At 45.0% G+C, this 24,021-nt stretch overlaps 1 protein-coding gene across 1 annotated transcript in view; it reads right to left on the bottom strand.

Moving 5' to 3' along the window:
* The window catches only part of LOC144499987 (dachshund homolog 1-like), a 370,810-nt gene extending 347,270 nt beyond the window's left edge, over window positions 1–23,540 (bottom strand). Inside the window, exons 1-2 of the mRNA XM_078222724.1 lie at window positions 23,488–23,540; window positions 23,192–23,307 (exon numbers count right to left, since the gene is read on the bottom strand). Coding sequence (XP_078078850.1) covers window positions 23,192–23,307; window positions 23,488–23,540 — 169 coding nt within the window. The remainder of the gene's footprint in view (window positions 1–23,191; window positions 23,308–23,487) is intronic.
* Window positions 23,541–24,021: the final 481 nt, after the last annotated feature.

Here is a 24,021-nt window from a genome sequence, read left to right on the forward strand (position 1 = left end):
GTCTGCTTTCTTGCATCTTTGTAGAAACTTGATGTCTGTGTCGATATGCGCGATCTTCTTGGAGATCCTCTCCACTTGGAGCCTGCAGTTTGCGGCTCCATCGACACATTTATCCATCACTGTCAGGCCATTCAGGCCTTAAGTTTGAAAAGTAAATTGCACTTAAAGGAAGTCAGATAGCTGCACGAGGTGGAGAAGAGACAATTTTCTGCAGGGCATCTTAGAGATGGTACACATGGCTTCCACCATGTCAAGACATCTATTGTTAATTAGTATTTTTAGTCTCTAGTTTCTCAGAAGACTAAGGAAATTTGGCATGTCAGTTCCGACTCACGCCAACTTTTACAGATGCACCATAGAAAGCATTCTTTCTGGTTGTATCACAGCTTGGTATGGCTCCTGCTCTGCCCAAGACCGCAAGGAACTACAAAAGGTTGTGAATGTAGTCCAATCCATCACGCAAACCAGCCTCCCATCCATTGACTCTGTCTACACTTCCCACTGCCTCAGCAAAGCAGCCAGCATAATTAAGGACCCCACGCACCCCGGACATTCTCTCTTCCACCTTCTTCCGTCAGGAAAAAGATACAAAAGTCTGGGATCACGTGCCAACCAACTCAAGAACAGCTTCTTCCCTGCTGCCGTCAGACTTTTGAATGGACCTACCTTGCATTAAGTTGATCCTTCTCTACACCCTAGCTATGACTGTAACACTACATTCTGCACTCTCTCACTTCCTTCTCTATGAACGGTATGCTCTGTCTGTATAGCGTGTGACAATAATAAATTAAATCAAATCAAATACATCCTTGCCAAAAAATTACATTTTAGAGCAAGCTTTCAAAATAATAGCTGGGATTTTCCAACCTCATCCCTGGCTGGGATTCTCCAGTCCCGCTGTTGTGAATGGAAATTTGGCTGAGCACCAAGTTCTCCGTTCTTGCTGGCAGTGGTAACAAGGTTGGAGAATTCTGGACATATTTATTTATTTACGGCTTGTTACGTGACTGAAAGCACAAGGCCCAGTATTTACTGTGGTTGACGGAGATGGATGGTAACAAAGGACAAGGGGAAAGGTATTAGGCTCATCAAGCTCAATTCTTTCCATCAGCCACGTGTAATTTGACTCATCAGGCAATGGATGTAATCTCGTGAGGAAAATCTCTGAAACCCTTTTTTTCCTCTAACTGTAGAAAGTGACAGATGTTGACAGAGCCCCAGAATGTGGATTAAAAAGGATGATGGCAGGGACTGGAACCTTCAGTTATAGAGACACACTTCAGGCAAAGAGATTTGCAATGGAGCAGAAGAGACAATGTAGAAATTTAATAGAGGATTTCATAATCCTGAAGCGTTTTGATAAGAATACATGAACCATCGTTCCACTACTTCCTTTGGTTTGAGAGGCAATGCTGAGAAGACATCAGTACTAAATAAACATGAAAGAGTGAGGAGAGGGTTGAGGAGAAATCTCTTTATGCAGCGAGGTGTCCTGGAGTGTGTTTACACATGGAGTGATTGAGGCAAAAATCCATTATAGCTTTTTAGTGAAGTGAAGGTAAATATTTTCCTTCCAAGACAGAAACAATGAAGATGAATTTCTTTGGAGTTTCTCTCGCTCCATCGTCAGAGGTTCAGTGGACATATTATGGAACCTCTGGACTCCCAGAGACCGATGTGGAGATGCCGGCATTGGACTGGGGTAAACACAGTAAGAAGTTTAACAACGCCAGGTTAAAGTCCAAGCGCACAAGAAACAATACTTTTCACTGGATCACGATACATGTGACAATGATAAATCAAATCAAATCATTTTGACTGCAGTTATGTCAGTTTGTTTCCCTGGAGGAGCGAGTTGGTGGGGAGATGAAACCTATTTCCTTCCTCTCTACATCTGACTTCACTTTGCCCTGCACTGCACCTCACAACGTAATGAGGAGGTTTCGAGTACAGGAACAGGGATACGTTGTTGCAATTATACAGGGCCTTGGTGAGGCCACACCTGAAATACTCTGTGCAGTTTTGGTCTCCTTTTCTGAGGAAGGATGTTCTTGCTCTCGAGGGAGTGCAGCGAAGGTTTACCAGGCTGATTCTGGGAGTCGCGGGACTGATGTATGAGGAGAGATTGATTAGATTAGGATTGTTTTTGCTGGAGATCAGATGAATGAGGGGGAATCTCATAGAGACTTATAAAATTCTAACAGGACTAGACAGGGTAGATGCAGGAAGAATGTTCCCGATGGTGGGAGTGTCCAGAACCAGGGGTCACAGTCTGAGGATGCAGGGTAGACCATTTAGGACGGAGATGAGGAGACATTTTGTTCACCCAAAGAGTGATGAGCCTGTGGAATTCATTACCACAGGAAGTAGTTGATGCCAAAAACATTGAATGTATTCAAGAGGCGGCTAAATATAGCACTTGGGGCGAACTGGATCAAAGGTTATGGGGAGAAAGCCGGATTAGGCTATTGAGTTGGACGATCAGCCATGATCATTGTCAAAGGGTCGGATGGCTTCCTCCTGCTCCTATCTTCAATGTTTCTATGTTTCTATTGCCAGGCTTTTGCCCTCGAGGAACATTGAAGAAGAGCTCAGGAAGGTCTCCGGTTAATCTCCCTCCATTTATCTCCTCCCCATGGGGAAAGTGTCTTGAGTTTGCTCAATGCTTCCCTGTCCACCAAGAATAGATTGAAGATGGAATCTCACTGCCTTGAAAAATGGCGACGAGGAGCCATATTGCTCCTCCTCAGCCTGTCAGTCCTTCAGGTTCCATTGGAACTCAGCTGATTATTAACATTTTCATTGTGGATTCAACATCCATCAATAAAGAGAAGAACTGAGTTGCACAATATTCAACTTCGTTAAAGTTGAAGGTTTATTTATTAGTGTCACAAGTAGGCTTACATTAACATTGCAATGAAGCTACAGTGAAAATCTCCTAGTTGCCACACTCTGGTGCTTGTTTGGGTACACTGAGGGAGAATTTAGCATGGACAATGCACCTAACCAGCACGTCTTTCAGACTGTGGGAGGAAACCGGAGCACCCAGAGGAAACCCACACAGACATGGGGAGAACGTGCAAACTCCACACAGACAGTGACCCGGGGCCAGAATATAAACCGTGTCCCTGGTGCTGTGAGGCAGCAGTGCTAACCACTGTGCCACCGTGCCACCCATTTTTGAATATCAAACTTGAAGTGGAACTGCCCTTGAAATGTTCCATTTATCTCCCTCTCTGGTTTGCCCCTCTTCTTCCTTATGGTGTTGAGGTGCAGTTTTGTAGGCACTTGTTACCCAGTGGCATCTCGCGTGGATGGCCCTCATTCACACGCAAGCCCTGGCACCAAGTGTTGGCAGACCATTCAAATGCTGGACAAGATGATGCATGCACACAATTAGGAGTAGGAACCCCTGGCCCAGTTTCCCATCCCTGACCCAGGCACTCTATGGTCAATTGTGGTTCCTGCACACAGTCATTAAGCCAGTCATGCAGCACTAATATTATCCAGACATGGTTACAGGCCTGATCGATGGGGCTCGGCAACAGGATAAAGCTGCAAAGAAATCAGGAGCCAAGTTCAGTTAGTTTGAGGTCATAGTAATCTATTTTGCTCCTGCTTTTTTTCTTTTAAGGTACCGATTTAAAGCACCTTAAAGCAACCATTGTTGTTGGTGCAGACTCGATGGGCCGAATGGACTCCTTCCACACTGTAGTGTTTCTATAATGATTCCATGATTCACTCCCCAATATGGCTACATACAGGTCTGGTGAAAGCTCATTAACCTGCACCATTAGACTGAATTTTACTGAGGTAGTTTAGGAGACAGAGTGGGTTGCAAAGTGGGGGTAAAGCATATCCATCCAGCTGGCTGTCCAACGCATGGTCAAGGCAGCAGGTAACCAGTTAGGCTCTGGTGGTGCCATCATCCTTGGGGAAGGATGATAGCACCACCAGGATTTTCCCGATGGTGAATGAGCCTCCCCCCCCACCTGGAATTGAACTGGCGGCAGCCTCCCAGGGGCTAGCAATGTCACCTCATCATCACCACTGCATGGACACGTTGGCATGCAATTGGCCACCTTCATGGCTGCAGATTGTCTTGTGGACGAGTTTCCACAATGACGGGCCTGACAACTGTCGCCATGTGTCATTTCTTGCAATGCCGCCTCCTGATCCCGAGGCACCTTTGCAGTCTCCTGTCTAACGTGGCAGTGCCCATCTTTCCAGGTACATCATCCCCGGCCCTTTGATTGGGCCTTCTGCTTCACTGGTTCACCCACCATTCCTTCATTGGATTGGGCTTCTGGAGGTGCTTCTTAATTGGCCGGCTAGGGGAGGTTCATGAACTACCAAAGATGTGCGTGCGGGTAAGGCGGATTGGCTATACTAAACTGACCCCAGTGTCAAGGGGTTAGCAGGGTAAATGTGTGGTTACTGGAATAGGGCCTGGGTGGGATTGTGTTCAGTGCAGACTCGATGGGCCAAATGACCTCCTTTTGCATTGTAGGGATTCTATGGATTCTTTGAACTTCCAGCTCTGGCCGCTTCTGAGTTCTGACCCACAGTTAGGGCTGATGTTGGGATTGCAATCCAAACAGGAAAACCCAGCCATTAACTCTGTGGCCGGAATTTTACCAGCCTGCTTGCCACGGGAAACGGAGCAGGCCAGGGGCGGAGCATGGGAAAGTCCGTTGACCTCGGGCGGGATTTTATGGTTTCGGGATGAGCCAGGGTGGAAAATCCCGCCCTATTTGTTGCTCCACAGATGTTGCCCAACATGCTGAGTATTTATTTTTTTTATTTCAAGTGTCAAGTATCTGCAATGTCGTACCTTTGTTCTAATATTGTGCAGTACTTTTTGGACTCTAAGCAAACACAGCAGAGATAACAGCAATTAGCTAAATACTGCAGAACGCAACCACAAAGAATTTATGCATTATATATAACTCCAGAGAGTCATTCAACTTGTTCAAATAAGTCAAACAAAAGCCAATTACATTTCTCACAATATAGAATGAGCAATTTAAATATCATTATTACGTTTGACCGGCTAAATAATCCAAATTTATTCTGAGAATACTCAGAATTTCAATACTTTCAGACAGAAAGATTATCCTTGTCAAATCATGCTACAAAATCATATCTTCTTACAAAAGGGCAACTTCTTTGCAGGTTCAAAGTTTGAAGTTTATTTATTAGTGTCACAAGTAGGCTAACGTTAATAGTGCAATTTTCACAGTAATGTGTAAATCCCCGAGTCGCCACATTCCAGCGCCTGTTCGGGTACATTGAGGGAGAATTTAGCATGGCCAGTGCACCTAACCAGCACAGTCTCTTTCGGACTGTGGGAGGAAACCGGAGCACCCAGAGGAAACCCATGCAGACACGAGGAGAATGTGCAGACTTGGCACAGAAAGTGACCCAAGCTGGGAATTGAACCTGGGTCCCCGTGCAGTGAGGCAGCAGAGCTAACCATTGTGCCATCAAAACTGAGTAAAGTTGGAATAATTTACAGTATGCAAACCAAGGGGCAGCACGGTAGCACAGTGGTTAGCACTACAGCTCCAGGGACCTGGGTTCGATTCCCGGCTTGGGTCACTGTCTGTGTGGAGTTTGCACATTCTCCTCGTGTCTGCGTGGGTTTCCTCCGGGTGCTCCGGTTTCCTCCCACAGTCCAAAGATGTGCGGGTTAGGTTGATTGGCCAGGCTAAAATTGCCCTTTAGTGTCCTGAGATGCGTAGGTTAGAGGGATTAGTGGGTAAAATATGTAGGGATATGGGGGTAGGGCCTGGGTGGGATTGTGGTCGGTGCAGACTCGATGGGCCGAATGGCCTCTTTCTGTACTGCAGGGTTTCTATGATTCTATGATTACTCCTGAGAACATGTTTATTAAGAGACCTCTTTCAATCCAGTTGTTTTCTCCATTAATTTTCCATTCTATGCTCTCTCTCATTTTCTCTCTCTTCTCTCTCTAAATCTATCCTTGTAATCTCCCTATATTTCCTTTTCTACATCTTAGAAATCTAGCTTTAACTGCACAACCATCTAATCTGTTCCAGGTCTATGGGATCTGGTCGTGTACAAATTGGCTGCCGTGCTTCCTACTCTTCACCACCTTTAAGTGCTTTGGTTCACCCTGAGCTCATGAAAGCATTATATATATTACCCTACAGACAGCCGGCATGGAACCATTGGGTTGCATGGTCTCCCTTTTTGCCATTATGACTCCAAATAAATTCACATTCTTCCTTTTTATCTCAAATTGTAATCTCCAGACTGCATTACTTTTCCATCATTTCTTAATAGCTAGTAGCCATAGTCTCTTTGGGTCAACTCATCAACACAGATAGACATGTGCTTCTGGGATCAATATAATCATTTGGCAAACTTAGACCCCAGCTGGATATTGTGTACAGTTCTGGGCACTACACTGCAGGAAGGATGTGAACATATTGGAGGGAGTGCAGAAGAGGTTGACAAGAATGGTTCCAGGGATGAGAAACTTCAGTTATGAGGATGGATTGGAGAGGTTGGGATTGTTCTCCTTGGAGAGAAGAAGGCTGAGAGGAGATTTGAAAGAGATGTTCAAAATCATGAGGGGGCTGGACAGAGTAGATAGGGAGAGACTGTTCCCTTTGATCATTGTCAAAGGATCGGGAATGAGAGTGCACAGATTTAAAGTGATTTGTAAAAGCAGCAAATGTGAGGTAAGAAAAATCTTTTTTACACAACGAGTGGTTCGGGGTTTGGAATGCACAGCCTGGAAGTGTGGTGGAATCAAGTTCAATCGAGGCATTCAAGAGGGCATTAGATGATTACTTGACTATAAACAATTTGCAGGGGTACAGGAAAAAGGCAAGGGAATGGCACAAAGTCAGGAAGTTCGTTTGGAAAGCCAGTGCAAACATGATAGGCCAAATGGCCTTCTTCTGCGCTGTAACAATTCTGTGAACTCTCACCCCTCCCTCCCTGTATCGTCTGATACTAAATTTAAACTTTACTCCTCATTGCAGCCATATTAAACAAAACCAAAATCAATGGGCAGAATTTTCCAGTCCTGCCCAACACGGGATTCGTAGCAGGCGGGACATGGACCATGCAAAGGTCTGTTGACCTTGGGTGGGATTTTCCGGCATTGGGGCAAGCGCAGCTGGAAAATCCCTGTCAATACCACCAAATCGCAATCTTCTTTTTTCATTCTTTTATTTGGGCACAAAGCTCTTCAGGACTGTGATAAATTTTGTTTGAATATTCTCCCTTTGAAATGCTTTGGGACATTTCGGCGGTACATAAATAATCAATGTTGTTGTACATGCCAGTGCGAAACCAATGGAGAAACAAAAGATGAGCCTATAGTTACTTCCATCAAGCCTATTCCACCTTAATATGATGGCACATAATTTTATAAGCCAATATGTTATTGTTTTCCCAAGTGGTGCCCATGGCAGTGGCAAAGCCATTGGCCATTATCACCAATCTGATATTGGCACTTTATCAGGAACTATGTCTTTTTGTGAGATCCATTCCCATTCCCATTCCTTCGCTGCTGTGTTTTACACAGTCGCAGACTGTTAGTAAGGGGGCAATGCATTTCCAATCAACTATTCCCAAACTAAGAGAGTACCGCAATAAGCAGCCCTCCCGGGTCTTAATGGATGCACATTGTTCACTCCGCAAAGGTTGGTGCGGATCTGAGATAAGGATCATTTGGCTTTTTGTTCAGCTCATTGTCAATGAAATCTATAACTCTTGATGTATTTGGCAAATGGAATAAAAACAAATTTTCTTTATAGCGCAACCAAATTCAAAGAGTGCAAGCTATAAAGCCACCAATCTCTGGTCACAATGTTCACTGTGTCAACTACAAATGAATTCCTGTTTATTCATTTAGAACAGTGCTTGGTAGAATTGCAATATATCACTGCTACAGGTAAGGTACAAAAAGTAAAATAAAGTTTTACATTTGTATAGTGCTCTATACAACCATCTGGACATCTCCAGATGCTTTTTGACGTGTTGTCTCTCAGCAGGATCCCACAAACGGTAACGTGATAATGACCGGATATTGTGTTTTTGTGACTGATGTTAACTGAGGGATAAATATTTGATTTTGATTTGATTTGATTTATTATTGTCACGTATTAGTTTGCAGTGAAAAGTATTGTTTGTTGCGTGCTATACAGATGAGGCATACCATTCATAGAGAAGAAAGGAGAGAGTGCAGAATGTAGTGTTACAGTCATAGCTAGGGTATAGAGAAAGATCAACTTAATACGAGGTAGGCCCATTCAAAGATACAATGGCAGCAAGGAAGAAGCTGTTTTTGAGTTGGTTGGTCCTCACACTTTTGTATCTGTTTCCTGACTGAAGAAGGTGGAAGAGAGAATGTCCGGGGTGCGTGGGGTCCTTGATTATGCTGGCTGTTTTTCTGAGGAGGCGGGAAGTGTAGACAGAGTCAATGGATGGGCGGCAGGTTTGAATGATGAACTGGGCTTCGTTCACAACCCTTTGTAGTTTATTGCGGTCTTGGACAGAGCAGGAGTCATACCAAGCTCTGGTACATCCAGAAATAATGTTTTCTGTGGTGCCTCTGTCGAAGTTGCTGAGAGTGGACATGCCAAGTTTTCTTAGTTTCCTGAGAAAGGAGAGGTGATGATGGGCTTTCTTTAACTATAGCCTCGGCATGGAGGGACCAGGCCAGGTTGTTGCTGATCTGAATACCTAAAAACCTGAAGCTCTGGACCATTTCTACTTTGTCCCCATTGATGTAGACAGGGGCATGCCCTTCACTATGCCTCCTGAAGTCGATGACTACCTCTTTCATTTTGTTGACATTGAGGGAGAGATTATTGTCATCGCACCAGTTCATCAGATTCTCTATCTCTTTTCTATGCTGTATATCAGGGTAAATGCCCTGCTCTTCTCTCAAACAGTGCAATGGGATTTGTTTTACACACAAGGGGGCAGGTGGGGTCTTGGTTTAATGTCTCATCTGAAAGATGGCACCTCCAACAGTGCGGCACCTCCTCAGTACTGAACTATGTGTCAGCCTTCATTTTTGCACTCACAGCCTGGGGGTGGTAATTGAACCCAGAGAGTTGTGATTTAGAAGTAAATGTGTAACAGCTAAGCCAAGGCACATACAGAAGTTTCCTACATGCCATTGAAGAAAGTTTGTCATCATTTTGTGATGAGAATCTACCATGCTAATCAGCGTGTCCTTTAATAACATCAACTGCCGTCATTATGTAACTCCAACGTTTCATTGACAAGTGCTTCGGAACCTTTCTCTTCTCCTCCAACAATGCCCCCTCACCTCCACCTTCCTTTGCCAGCAAAGGCAATGGGTTGGCTCTCAGTTGGCCCCCCTGCCCACCCTGATGCCAGACTGCTCAATCAAGCACTATGCTGTTGAACGAGGGACCCCCACGTCCCCCATAGACCTTGCAAGCAGCCCCACATGACTGGCTGAATATGTGTGGTGACAGAATGAGGTCCTTCAGGCCCTCAGGTGGCAGATGGGTGTGAAAGTGTCCATAGGTCTTTCCACCACAGACTTAAGCGGCACGGTGGCACAGTGGTTAGCACTGCTGCCTCACAGCGCCAGGGACCGAGGTTCGATTCCTGGCTTGGGTCACTGTCCGTGCAGAGTCTGCACGTTCTCTCTGTGTCTGCATGGGTTTCCTCCAGGTGCTCTGGTTTTCTCCCACAGTCCAAATGAGCAGTAGCATTGGCCATGCTGAATTCTCCCTCAGTATACCAAAACAGGCGCTGGAGTGTGGCAGCTTGGGGATTTTCACAGTAACTTCATTGCAGTGTTCATGTAAGCCTACTCATGAAACTAATACTTGAACTTAAGTGGGTTGTAGGCAGGAAGATAGTAGGTTCCCCGCCACCAAATGCACAAAGAGGCGGGCGAGGTGGTGGGGGGGGGGTGGGCATTAAATTCCCCTCCTATCTTTAAGAACGCCACACTAAATTAGACATTTGAGAATAATTTCCTCAGGTAAGATTTTTCTAGAAACCGCTTTTGAATATCAGTAGAATCAATCATTCAAGCAACGGGGACACATTTGGCAAATGAGGTTAAAGGAAATTTTGTTTGTCGCTCAACGAGATTCAACAAGCACAGAAGGCAAAGACACTGAGATCTGGTCACAATGTTTGTTTTGTTAACCGCTCTTTACACAAAAAAAAATTCACCAATGCCTAAATCCTGATAGGGTCGCATACGTTAACAGCAAAATTACTTTCAATCACACGTTATCAAGATTCTATTTTATCCCCACAGAACTGGGAACAATAAGGTCCCAGCAATAAGGTATTATTGCTTCTCATAATATTCCCCGTATCCAAATAATCTTATCGGATTTGGACCCTGATTGTATTCAAATCGAAACGAGCGGGCTTGCTGCCTGAATATTTGCAAAGGGGTACTTCAGCACTGGTGGTCAATGCAAAAATCTTGAAAATTAGCAATTCGGGAGAAGACTATTTACGGTTGGACAGCTCTGAGGCTTCTTGGGAGGAAGTGCTTGATTGGGCATGTGATGTGCTGCATTAAGACGGCAATGTGCCTCAGGTAATTTTGCTGCACTAATTTGTGATCTACCTCTTTAATAGAAGATGACAATATTTAGAGCAAAGAGTTAGCAATTAAAAAAATGGAAGGGAGAAAACAAAAATCATTGACGAACTTTCAAATTGTCCTGGACAGATTATATTAACCAATGTAGACAGGTTCTACAGTCTGTTGAATAAACTGAAGCTCCATACATTAGCATGACAAACACTGTGATTAGCACTCTACGTGCAGTCGCTTTATAATTAAGGTATATGATTTTCTATAGACAATTTAATGACTGCTGCATTATTCTGGCAATTATGGGCGAAAAGGAGTTTGGGACTGTAAAATGCGCAAGCGAATGTCTTGGCATGAGATATGGATCCATTGCAAACTGCACCAAGGTTCAGAGTGACCTGCAACTTTGGCCTTGTTTTCAGAGATTGTTGCTGCGTTAAGTCCTGAGCCAGCGAAACATCCCATTAATTCTCTTGTTTCAAGATTGCGAATGGAAAACACAAAAAGAGCAAACTGCACAACTTCAATGGTGAATTCTCCCCACAACGCAATGCTCAGGTGATCACTTTTAAATTAATTTCTAACAGCAGGTAATCCTTTTGCATGGAAATTATTTGTAGATTTTATTTATTTTTTATTCATTCGTAGGACGTGGGCGTCGCTAGCAGACCAGCATTTATTCCCATCCCCAGCTGCCAGAGGGTAGTTGAGAATCAACCAGATTGCTGTGGCTCTGGAGTCGCATGTAGGCCAGACCAGATAAGGATGGCAGACTTCCTTCCCTAAAGGACATTAGTTTTTCCAACAATTCACAATGGTTTCATTGTCATCAGTAAATTCTTAATTCCAGATATTTTTGATTGAATCCAAATTTCACCATCTGCCGTGGCGGGATTCGAATCCGGGTCACCAGAACATTAGCTGCGTTTCTGGATTACTGGGCGAGCGATATTACCATTAGGCCATCACCTCCACCCATTTTATGCGATTGCTATCAATGTTGGAATGGAACCCTTTTTGTGCACCAAGTGCCACTGTCTCTGACAGTGATATCAGGGGTAACACACAATGAAGATGACATTTCAGCTTCAACTTCACTCAAGGTTTGTCTTGTATCAAACTTCAAGGCAAAAACTTCCTATCATGCCAGTAGGAAATCTTTGTTCTCCCACATCTGCCATATAACTGAGTTTGATCACCACCTGACATTTTGTGGTTATAACATATACATGAATGCACTCACAGTATGTAATGTGTATCCTCTGCTGCACATGTTGCATGGGGATAATGAATGGCTTCAAGAGGCTTGGGTCATGATTGACCCTGGAGTCTGATACCAGAGAGTGGCAGTGATGTTAAGAGTGTTCTGCCATGCTTTCCCACTACATCTGGTTTTGATTGTGCAACCAGGGCTTTATAAGCAACTTCTGCATGCTTTATGCAGCATTCGAAACAACTGCTGACAATGTGGTGGAGATGGAAAGCAGCTGGTTCTCAATAGTGACCGAAACGGACACAAGGTCAGACCAGAGGTGATTCTGCCCAACCGTTCCTGCCAGCCTGAAGCGTGAGGCATTTTGAGACCTTATTAACCTGGTTTTAGGCATCACTGACATTGCTGGGATCATTTGCTGGCGTAGGCAATGTTGCAACTCATCATTCAGCCAGGTGGTCTATTGGCCAGGGTCGGTTCTTGAAAAGAGGTTGGTGATCCTGCCCAGAGGGGCAGATCAAAAACCGGCTTATGTTCTCTTTTGGACACAAAATCCACCCTAAAATATTTCCCTGGCTGCTTTCTGAGCGACTTTTTCTTTTATTTATTCGTGGGACCTCGGCGTCGCTGGCCAGCCAACATTTATTGCCCATCCCTAGTTACCCGAGGACAGTTGAGAGTCAACCATATTGCTGTGGGTCTGGAGAAACATGTAGGCCAGACCAGGTAAGGATGGCAGTTTTCCTTCCCTAAAGGACATTAGTGAACCAGATGGGATTTTCTGTACAATTGACAATGGTTTCATGGTCATGATTCTTAATTCCAGGCACCTTTTACTGAATTCAAATTCCACCAACTGCTGTGGCGGGATTTGAATCTGGTTCCCCAGAACATTGGCTGAGTTTCTGGATTTATAGTCTAGCAATAATACCATTAGGCCTTCGCCTCCCCACATTGGCTGATAGCAGCCCCCGCCTCAGTGCCTGGTACAAATGGATGGAATATGGAGAGCCCACACTCCACCCATTTTAATCAAAATTGCAACTGGGATCCCTCACAATAGTAACTCCATTTGTATTTTTTGAGCAGCGTGTTACCTGTTTCATTTACGGGTCCACCTGGAAATTCTACTTGGCAGATATTGGATATTAACAGAGCAGTCAAGTTTAAATTAATTTACTAGTGTCACAAGTAGGCTTTCATTAACACTGCAATGAAGTTCCTGTGAAAATCCCCTAGTCACCATACTCCAGCGCCTGTTTTGGTACACTGAGGGAGAATTTAGCACGGCCAATGCACCTAACCAGCACGTCTTTCGGACTGTGGAAGGAAATCAGAACACCCGGAGGAAACCCACGAGGAGAACGTGCAGACTCCACGTAGACAGTGACCCGAGACTGGGAATCGAACCGGGGTCCTTGGTGCTGTGAGGCAGCAGTGCTAACCACTGTGTCACCGTGCCACTCTCAGCTCCAGTGCATATCTCAGCACTCAGTCCTGCAGCTTGAGCTGTGCCGGTCTGCAACATTTGGTTGTGGTTTGCCCTGGAAGGCCATGAAGCTTCGGGCAAACCAAAGAGCATTTTTCACCGAGTTGATGATCTTCCAGCTGCTTTGATATTTATATCAGTGTGCGAGTTATTTCAAAAGCATGAAAGGGAAGGCAGGAGGCAAAACATTTGGTCGCTATTTTTCTTCAAAGCCACAGTAATCTTGTTTCTACCACCTGTTGACGAGAGTGCCAATTTTATACTGGACTGCATTCATATATCGAGCAGTTTTATTGCAGCGATGTGCAGTCATCGACTGTTTCCCTGAGCATAAATAAGATTTAAGCCTACACAAGATGTAACACAAATATATAATCACGCACCATAATTCCTGCATCCCCTCTGACAGCAGCACATCAACAATGCTGTTTTGGTTTTATGTTCCATTTGCCACTCTATGGGCTTCAGAGACACTTACTCCAAAGGAAGAGAAGTTTAAAATTTAGGCATTGCCAGAACTGAATCCTGTGTAGACGATCAGTAGAATTCACAAGCCTATGACACTGAGATGCTTTGGTGGAGGCTGTTTATTATTTGTCACAGATCTCACTTTGCCACTCTAATGGCAGATACCCACTGCTGGCTGAATCTTCCTTATATGGGCGGCATGATGGCAGAGTGGTTAGCACTGCTGCCTCAGAGCGCCAAGGACCCAGGTGACTGTGTGTGTGTGGAGTTTGCACATTCTCCCCGTGTCTGCGTGGGTTTCCTCCGGGTGCTCCGGTTTCCTCCCACAGTCCAAAGATGCGCGGCCCTGCTAAATTGTCCTTAGTGTCAGGGGGATTAGCAGGGTAAATACATGGGGTGACGGCCTGGGTGGGATTGTTGTCGGTGCAGGCTCAATGGGCCAAATGGCCTCTTTCTGCACTGTACGTATTATATGAAAGCTACGCAGCTTTGTTCTTCTTTTCCGAAAGCTCTATGTTCCTCCAATTCTGTTCTTTTGACTGTCCCTTATTTTAATCACTCCACCACTGACAGCCGTGCCTCCAGCTGCCTCCGCCATCAGAAACTATGAAGGTATGAGGGTCTAATTGGCTTTGATGAGTTGGGAAACATTAAATAGTTTGACAGTATTCAGGCAATGGCTAACATTTAAAGAACTAATACATAGTTTACAACAAAATGTATTCCTTTGATGCACAGTAACACAGCAAGGAGAGTGTTCCAACCGTGGCTCATGGAAAAAATCAAAGATTGCATTAGATCAAAGAAAGAGGCATATAAAGTTGCCAAAATGAAACGGAAAGCCTCAGGATTGGGAGCATTTTAGAATTCTGCAGAGGAGGACCAAGAAAAAGATCAAGAATTGAAGTTTATTTATTAGTGCCACAAGTAGGCATACATTTACACTGCAATGAAGTTACTGTGAAAATCCCCCAGTCACCACACTCTGGCCTCTGTTTCAAGTACACTGAGGGAGAATTTAGTATGGCCAATGCACCTAACCAGCATGTCTTTCGGACATTGGGAGGAAAGCGGAGCACTCGGAGGAAACCCATGCAGACATGGGGAGAATGTGCAGACTCCGCACAGACAGTGACCCAAGCCGGGAATTGAACAAGAGTCCCTGGCGCTGTGAGGCAGTAGTGTTAACCACTGTGCCACCATGCCAACCCCAGAGAAAATGGAATGAGGGTAAAGTGGTGATAAACATAAAAACAGCTTCCGTAGGTATGTAGAAGGAAAAAGATTAGCAAAAAGAAATGTAGATCAATCACAGGGGACATTAGAGGAATTTGTAATTGGGAATAAGGATATGAGAGAAAAAACGAAATACTTTGTGCATGACTTCACAGAGAAAAATACTAAAAAACCTCCTGGAAATAATGGACAATCAGGGGCTAGTGTATACAAAGAACTACAAGATATCAATATTACTAAAAAAAATAGTTCTAGAGAAATTAATGGGATTTATAGTAGATTATGCCCCTGGACCTACTCTGACAGTCTCAGAATAAGGGACAGGACATTTAGGACTGAAATCAGGAGGAATTTCTTCAGAGGCTGGTGAAGCTGCCACATGTGCTGTGGATGAAGGGGAACTGGATGTACTGCATTTAGATTTACAGAAGGCATTTGATAAGGTGCCACATCAAAGGCTTTTGCGGGAAATAACAGCTCATGTTGTAGGGGGTGACATAGTGGCATGGATAGAAGGTTGGCTAGCAAGGAGAAAGCAGTGAATAGGCATAAAAGGGTCGTTTTCAGGTCAGCAGGATGTAACAAGTGGTGTATGACAGGGATTAGTGCTGGAATCTGAACTCTTCACAATTTATATCAGTGACTTGGATGAAGGGACCAAAGGTATGGTGGCTAAATGTGCTAATGGCACAAAGATAGGTAAGAAAATAAGTTGTGAAGAGAACATAAGGAGGCTACGTTGGGACATATAAGAGGGGTTTAATTGAAATCTTTAAGATCCTGAGGGGTCTTGATAGGGTGGATGTGGAGATGATGAGGAGAAATGTTTTCACCCAAAGGATGGTGAATCTTTGGAATTCTTTACCTCAGAAGGTTGTGGAGGCTCTATCAGTGAGTACGTTCAAGGCTGGAATAGGTAGACTATTGGTTTCTGAGGGAAATAAAAGATGTGGGGAATGGACATGGAATTGAGCCAAGGATTAGCCACGATTAGGGTTGCCACTGTGATTAAATGTATTCCTGGAGGAATACATTTAATCACAGGTATTCACTCAAAAGGTTTATTTCCCTTCAAGTGCCCATCCAATTTCCTTTGGAAACCATTGATCGTCTCTGCTTCCACTGCCCTCGCAGCCAGTTCCAGGATTTTGAATCCTTCGCAAGGCACCGAGCAGAAGAAATCCGATGAAAGTGGTGATGGAAACAGACTCATGACCAATAATCAGATTTCTCGAAAGGGAACAGCGTGATTGAAGCTTACTTTTATGTACAGAATTAGATTTCAGTCTCCCGTGGATTTTGCAGTTGTTTGAACACAAAATGATTCACAAGATCCGATCTTGATGATGGTCAACAGCAGCCGGCTGTATCTGAATGGAGTGACTGACTTCAACACAACAAGTTCCAAACAGAATTGCACGGTTACATATTGAAGAAAAGCACCAACTAGCAGGCTCTTTCCACTGAGGCTAGGGGAGAAAAAAACCAGAGGGCATGGGTTAAGGGTGAAAGGAGAATGGTTTAAAGGGAATATTAGGGGGGCTTCTTCACGCAGAGAGTAGTGGGAGTGTGGAATGAGCTATCGGATAAAGTGGTAAATGCGGGGTCACTTTTAACATTTAAGAAAAACTTGGACGGGTTCATGGATGAGAGGGGTGTGGAGGGATATGGTCCAAGTGCAGGTCAGTGGGACTAGGCATAAAATGGTTCGGCACAGACAAGAAGGGCCAAAAGGCCTGTTTCTGAGCTGTAATTTTCTATGGTTCCAGAAGGGCAAAACAAAAGCTTCCTGGAATTGGTAATTATGTTGAAAACTGTGTTAAAAATTGTCTGTCCTGTAGATTCACTTAAATGTCAAATAATAAAGACATAGCACGCTCAGTAAAATACTCCATGTGATTTTTTGCTTCTCATTTTAGTTTTTTCAAAGTCTAAGAATGACAGAAGGAACTAAGGAAAGGGTGGAATGGTAGCACAGTAGTTAGCACTGCTGCCTCACAGGCCAGGGTTCCAGGTTCAATTCCAGCCTTGCGTGAAGTTTGCAGCCAGAATTTTACCACCACACCTCCCCCGGAATCGGGACGGGCAAGGCTCGCAGAGCAGAAATCTCCGTTGGCCTCGGGCGGGATCTCGTAAAATCCTGCCTTGTATGTTCTTCCTATGTCTGCGTGGATTTCCTCCGGGTGCTCCAGTTTCCTCCCACAGTCCAAAGATGTGCAGGTTAGGTGGATTGGCCATGCTAAATTGCCCCTTAGTGACCAAAGATGTGTAGGTTAGGTGGATTGGCCATGCTAAATTACCCCTTAGTGACCAAAGATGTGTAGGTTAGGTGGAATAGTGGGGTAAATGTGCTGCTGGCAGTAGAAGTGAAATTCTGCTAAAATCTGAGGAAACCAACCTCATTAAAATATTGATCCACATTTAGGGCGGGGGGGAGGGCATGTTATTTACCTGCCCTGACTCAAACCAGCTGGGGTAATATGGAAGCGAAAGAGTGAGTGTTAGGTGTTGTTTTCATGTGAATTTTACCCATTGTCCCTACACCTATCCCACTCTCCTGTGTAGTTAAAACTACTCCCCCTTCAAAAATAAGGAACATTCTGGAAATCGGAACGACAGGTTTTCCCCTCTGGAAGCAGTTTCATAAATGCCTGCATCTTACATATGAGACGGGGAGACAATTATGCAACAAGATGCTATGGCCTGGAATGGATCTGCCTTCTGAAAGGCTGGTGGAGGGCTGATTTAAATAGTAACTTTCAAAAGGGAATTAGGTCCATGCAGTACTTGGAAAGGGAAGCATTGTAAAGCTATGGGGAAATAGGAGGGGACTGGGATTAATTGCATAGCTATTTCAGTAGGATGGCAGAGTTACTACACTTCTCTACGGCAGGTTCACCAGCAGCAGGGCAGTCAGTCATGCAAAAACCAAGAGGGTTTGGTGGGACCCGAAGACCCCGTAGACAACCCGTCACAGGGGATCGACTTCAGCAGGACTGGAAAATCTGCAATGAAGTTACTGCGAAAATCCCCCAGTCACCACACTTCGGTGCCCGTTCGGGTAGACTGAGGGAGAATTTAGCACGGCCAATGCACCCTAACCAGCACGTCTTTCAGACTGTGGGAGGAAACCGGAGCACCCAGTGGAAACCCACTCAAACACGGCAGAGAACGTACAGACTGCTCACAGACAGTGACCCAAGCTGGGAATCGAACTCGGGTCCCTGGTGCTGAGGCACAGTGCCTAACCATTGTGCCACCGTGCTGCCCATTCTCAAGGGGAGAGGAATGAGTGATTTGCTGGAATCAAGTGCATGATTTCTGTGTGTGTTGTGAGAGAATCAGCTGCTCAGCGAATTTGTCCCTTTGGTGTATTGACGTTTTTAAAAGAGCACTTGGTACGACTCACAGAGTTTAAACATCCTTCCCCTCTCCCTTCACGTTGGAACATCTGTCACTCAGGTTCCTACTGACCTTTCACCTTACAGAGAGCTCTGCGACCATAGGTACCTGGCTGAGTATTCCTTTTCAAGCGCGTGTCTCGACTAATGCCTGACATCATCTCCTTACGACGTGAGAGGATAAAAATATTAATTCCCTAAACATTTTTGCACAAAAGAATGGCATCCAGAAATATATTACATTTGGACATTGACTGACATCTTATTCCCTCAGTTCATAGTTTGGAAATTAAACCAATTATTTAATCTTCTACACGCTGACAAACATATTTAGCTGTCAGAGTTACATCTTCTTTTCTGCCCTGGGACTTGGTAAATGTAATGTGTTGTAAATTTGCTGGGTGGCTTATTAAAACACAGGTTGTTGCAGATTTGGCTGGATTTTAAACGCCGGGCTAGGAAGTTGACATCCAGATGCATTCTGGGTCTTGAGCCTGCTCGTGACCCGACCATCAAATGCAAGTGGCCAAATTGGGCAGGAGGTGAGCTCAGACTCCAATTAGAGACAGACACATCCAGGGGCCAGGATCTGCCTAATGGTGCTACTGGCAATGGCACGGTGGGCAGTACGGTGGCACGGTGGGCGGTACGGTGGCACAGTGGTTGGCACTGCTGCCTCACAGCTCCAGGGACCCAGGTTCGATTCCTCGCTTGGATCACTGTCTGTGTGAAGTCTGCATGTTCTCCCCATGTCTGCGTGGGTTTCCTCCGGGTGCTCCAGTTTCCTCCCACAGTCCAAAAGACATGCTGGTTAGGTGCATTGGCCGTGCTAAAGTCTCCCTCAGTGTACCCGAACAGGCGCCAGAGGTGGCGACTAGGGGTTTTCACAGTAACTTCATTGCAGTGTGAATGTAAGCCTACTTGTGACTGATAAATAAACTTTTCTGCTTTACTTTACTTTAGGTGGCAGCCAGGTTTGGGGCTTGGCATGGTAGCACAGTGGTTAGCACTGCTGCCTCTCAGTGCCAGGGACCTGGGTTCGATTCCCAGCTTCGGTCACTGTCTGTGCAGAGTCTGCACGTTCTCCCCATGTCTGCGTGGATTTCCTCTGGGTGCTCCCGTTTCCTCCCACAGTCCAAAGATGTGCAGGCTAGGTGGATTGGCCATGCTAAATTTTCCCTCAGTGTACCTGAGCAGGCGCCGGAGTGTGGCGACTAGAAAATTTTCACAGTAACTTCATTGCAGTGTTAATGTAAGTCTACTTGTGATTAATGAACAAACTTGAACTTGCATTACTTAGGTGATTGGAGCAGGCACCTTCTCAGGGTGTTACATGGCTGTAAAGCGTAATGTTCGAAGATAGGTAAGAAAGGTGATCACTCCGGTGCTCACTGAACCCACTGATTAAATTTAAAAAGTTACTCAAAGCAAGTTTTTAACACAAGGGGCCAGCCTGTCGGCTGCATGCTAAAGACCCTAGCTATGACTGCAACTCTATGTTCTGCACCCACACCTTTCCTTTTCCCCTATGTACTCTATAATCTAATTTGTGCTCTGAGAAATATGTAATATATGTAAAAATATGTATTTTCTGAATTAATTCATTGAATCCCTACAGTGCAGAAGAGGGATTCAGCCCATCGAGTCTGCCCAACTCTATGACAGTGTATCTTACCCAAGCTCTCTTCCCCACCCTCTACACATAACCCCACACATATGCCATAGCTTATTCATCTAACCCACGCATCTTGCAACACTAAGGGGCAATTTAGCATGGTCAGTCCACCTAACCTGATCCATCTAAAAAGATACAAAAGTCTGAGGTCACATACCAACCGACTCAAGAACAGCTTCTTCCCTGCTGCCATCAGACTTTTGATCTTATATTCAGTTGATCTTTCTCTACACCCCAGCTATGACTGTAACAGTACATTCTGAAACCTTTCCTTTCCTTCTCTATGAATGGTATGCTTTGTCTATGAAGCATGCAAGGAACAATATTATTCAATGTATCCCAATACATGTGACAATAATAAATCAAATCAAATCAAGTCAAATGTATACACAAAACCTTTAGGAGTCGCCAGCAAAAATGTTCAAAGTCTCATTCCGTGCAAAGCAGACAGAGTGAAGGTTCCCTGGCTGGTGACCCTCTTGCCGCTGATTGAACATTAGCGATGGGAGGATGTGGCCCCATTTTTTATTTATTCGTGGGATAGAGGCTCGCTGGCTGGCCAGCATTTATTGCCCATCCCTAGTTGCCCGAGGGCAGTTGCGAGTCAACTACATGAAGGCCAGACTAGATAACAGATTTCCTTCCCTAAATGACATCAGTGAACCAGATGGGTTTTTCCGACAATCGACAATGGTTTCATGGTTATCAGTCGATTGTTAATTCCAGATTTTTTCTTTATTGAATTCAAATTCCACCATCTGCCGTGGCAGGATTCGAACTCGGGTTCCCAGAACATTAGCTGAGTTTCTGGATTAATAATCGAGCGATAATACCACTAGGCCATCGCCTCCCTTCAGTGGACATTAATTAACCAATTAAGAGCCACAACTGGCATTTGTGGGGAGATGGCTGTCCATGAACCTTTCTGCTCCAGACTTAATCAGACAGAGGCGGGAAGGCAGCATCACACCCTATACTCCACCCTCCTGCCCCATTAAATGCCCCCTACCCACCTCCATACTCATCTTTGAGGGGGACACAAACCGCTGCCCCTTCTTTCCCAATCTCCCGACTATTAAACTGAAAATCTGTTTAATGTTTACTTTTCACAAGTGCCAGCAATGACATAGAATAATGGAAACCCTACAATGCAGAAGGAGGCCATTCGGCCCATCGAGTCTGCACCGACAACAATCCTACCCAGGCCTTGTCTCCGTAATCCTTCATATTTACCCTGCTAATCCCTCTAACCTACGCATCCCGAGACACGATGGGACATTTAGCGTGGCCAATCAACCTAACCCGCACATCTTTGGATTGTGGGAGGAAACCGGAGCAAACCCACGCAGACACGGGGAGAATGTGCAAACTGTGCGTGGACAGTGACGCAAGCAGGGAATCGAACCCAAGTCCCTGGGGCTGAGAGGCAGCAGTGCTAACCACTGTGCCACCGTGCCGCCCACAACATGGTTGACTCTTCAAAACCAAGATCAACTGGAACTGAAAGAAATGAGACAAAACGTGGGCAGGAAATTCTATTCAGTCAAACTGAGCTCACTTACTCCCCTGCACAGATTAGAAATAAAGCATCCAGCTTATTTATTGTTGGACTTGTTTTGTTTCGTGTTGCGATTGAAGACCTTGACGCAGTGATTTAACAAGCAGTCTGTTCACCACAGCAGTGGAACCACCAACACACCATCGGCTTCCAGCATTGGCAATGGACTAATTACTGGCATCCAATTACTTGCTTCTCAGCATGAAATAAAAGCAACCTAACTTTCCAGAATTGGCAGCCAGATTCACCCTTGCAGGGTTCCCACATCACATCCTCTCGTCCCATTAAATGTTCCCGCACCTCCAAATTCACCTTTGTGGAGACATTAGGCTCTGCCGTTACTTTCCCATTCTACTTCAAGGGCATCTGGAAGTCCTCAGGCAGGCATGGACTAGATGGGCTGAATTGCCTCCTCCTGTTAATCATAGAATCCCCTACAGTGCAGAAGGCGGCCAGTTGGCCATCAAGCCTGCACCGACCACAATCCCACCCAGGCCCTATCCCTGTAACCCCATATATTTACCCTGCTAATCCCCCTGACACTAACGGACAATTTAGCAAGGTTAATCCATCTAACCAGCACATCTTTGGACCGTGGGAGGAAATCGGAGCACCCGGAGGAAACCCACGCAGACACGGGGAGAATGCGCAAATTCCTCACAGACAGTGACCCAAGCTGGGAATCGAACCCGGGTCCCTGGCACTGTGAGGCAACAGTGCTAACCACTGTGCCACTCTGTGCTGTAACTTTTCTATGGTTCTATGGTAAGGGCCAGAAAATCCTGCCCAGGATATGCAACACTGCAGCACTTCCTCAGTACCACACTAGACTGTCAGCTTTGATTTTTTTTTGCGCTTTGGCCCTGGAGTGGGATTTGAACTCATAACCTTCGAACACAGAGGTAAGAATGCAGCCAACTCAGTCATGGCTGATACTATCTGCGATTACCTTGCCCAAGTGGTCATTGTTTGTGTGTGTGTGTGTGCGTACACATTCAGAGTCATAGATTAAACACAGCTGAGTCTCAATCTGTTATCTCACTTTCTGTCCAGTGGGATTCTGATCAGGACTAAGAAGCCAGGCAGTTCCTTGCCCCTTTCCCCATCTAGCATGCTGAACTGAACTACAGCGCTACTTGGACTGATATCATTTAACTAACCACAGAGCATGACCCAGGCCTGGGATCTTTCCTGCTCTAATCCTCTGAGTTCCACAACTGAAAATTCAGGAAAGCATCCCCAATGAGACATCTTAACATCTCCTGAAGCAACGGTCCTTCCCAAATGGAAGGACCGGGGGGGCGAGGGAGGGAATTATTTTTAGAAAACCCTCGCACCAGCAGGAGAAAGCTAGCATACAGCGTAAGCAATTAGTGAAATTCTATTAATCATTACTGACAGTGGGCATGGAAGGAATCCACATTCACGACAAAAGGGAACGTTTGCGTTTTAAAAAAAATTTCCAGCCAATCTCGGGGAAACTCAAAGAGCGTCCATTTCTGTCGGAGCGCGTGCGCCAAATTTGAGCAACCGCGCGAAGATTATCCCTCTTGAAGAACCAGTTACCTGTCGGCGGGATCATTCCTGGAGACATTAGTCCAGGGACAGTGTGTGGCACAATGTGGGAGTTCTCGGGCGATGTAACACTCTGCGATCGTTTGGGAGGTCTTCCTGGCCTGGAACTGGGGAGAAAAAGAGCAACATTGAAACAAAAAAACCATCTCAATTCAGTGCGCATTTCACATCAGTTAGCAACACTTTTGAAGGTGTTGAAAGTGCTGGGAGAAATTGTAAATAAACTTATTTCAAGGACGATTGCTTTCTCGCTAGATGTAATAGACTGCCTTTACTAATTAGATTACATGCTGAATTCATTTCTTTCATAAAGATCAGGCGCTGTTAATGCATTATTCATAGCTCGTATCTCGTTACCTGATTCTCAATATTAATATCTATACATGTTAGAATTGCCTAGTTTGCATATGCTAAAATTCGACATGGAGCTTTCAGCTTGGAAATTATGCTCTAACTTGTAATAATTACTGCAGTTAGCTTGATATTGATTTATGGGATTTTTAAAAGCCAATTGTGTGTAGTAGTTTAAATGAATGCTATTTTAGGATTCTGCGGGAAATTAAAAGGCAATGTCAGCTCGAGGAGATTGGTCCCCACTTTCCAATCCGACAATTAGCGAGGAGGTGGAAGAAAATGAAAGAGAGAGAGGGTGGGGAAGGGGGGGTTGTCCACTGATCATGATCAACTTTTCCAACAGTTGCTGCTGCCCCCTGACTAAAACCCTCTGGCCTGCTGACCGTATGGTAATGAACTGGTATAAATGACCGTAAGCCACTGTCATTAAGCTATGTTTTAAAGTGGAAAGCAATTAAATGTATTGT

Source organism: Mustelus asterias, chromosome 10 (genome assembly GCF_964213995.1).
Source record: "Mustelus asterias chromosome 10, sMusAst1.hap1.1, whole genome shotgun sequence".
Classification (NCBI taxonomy): Eukaryota; Metazoa; Chordata; class Chondrichthyes; order Carcharhiniformes; family Triakidae; genus Mustelus; species Mustelus asterias.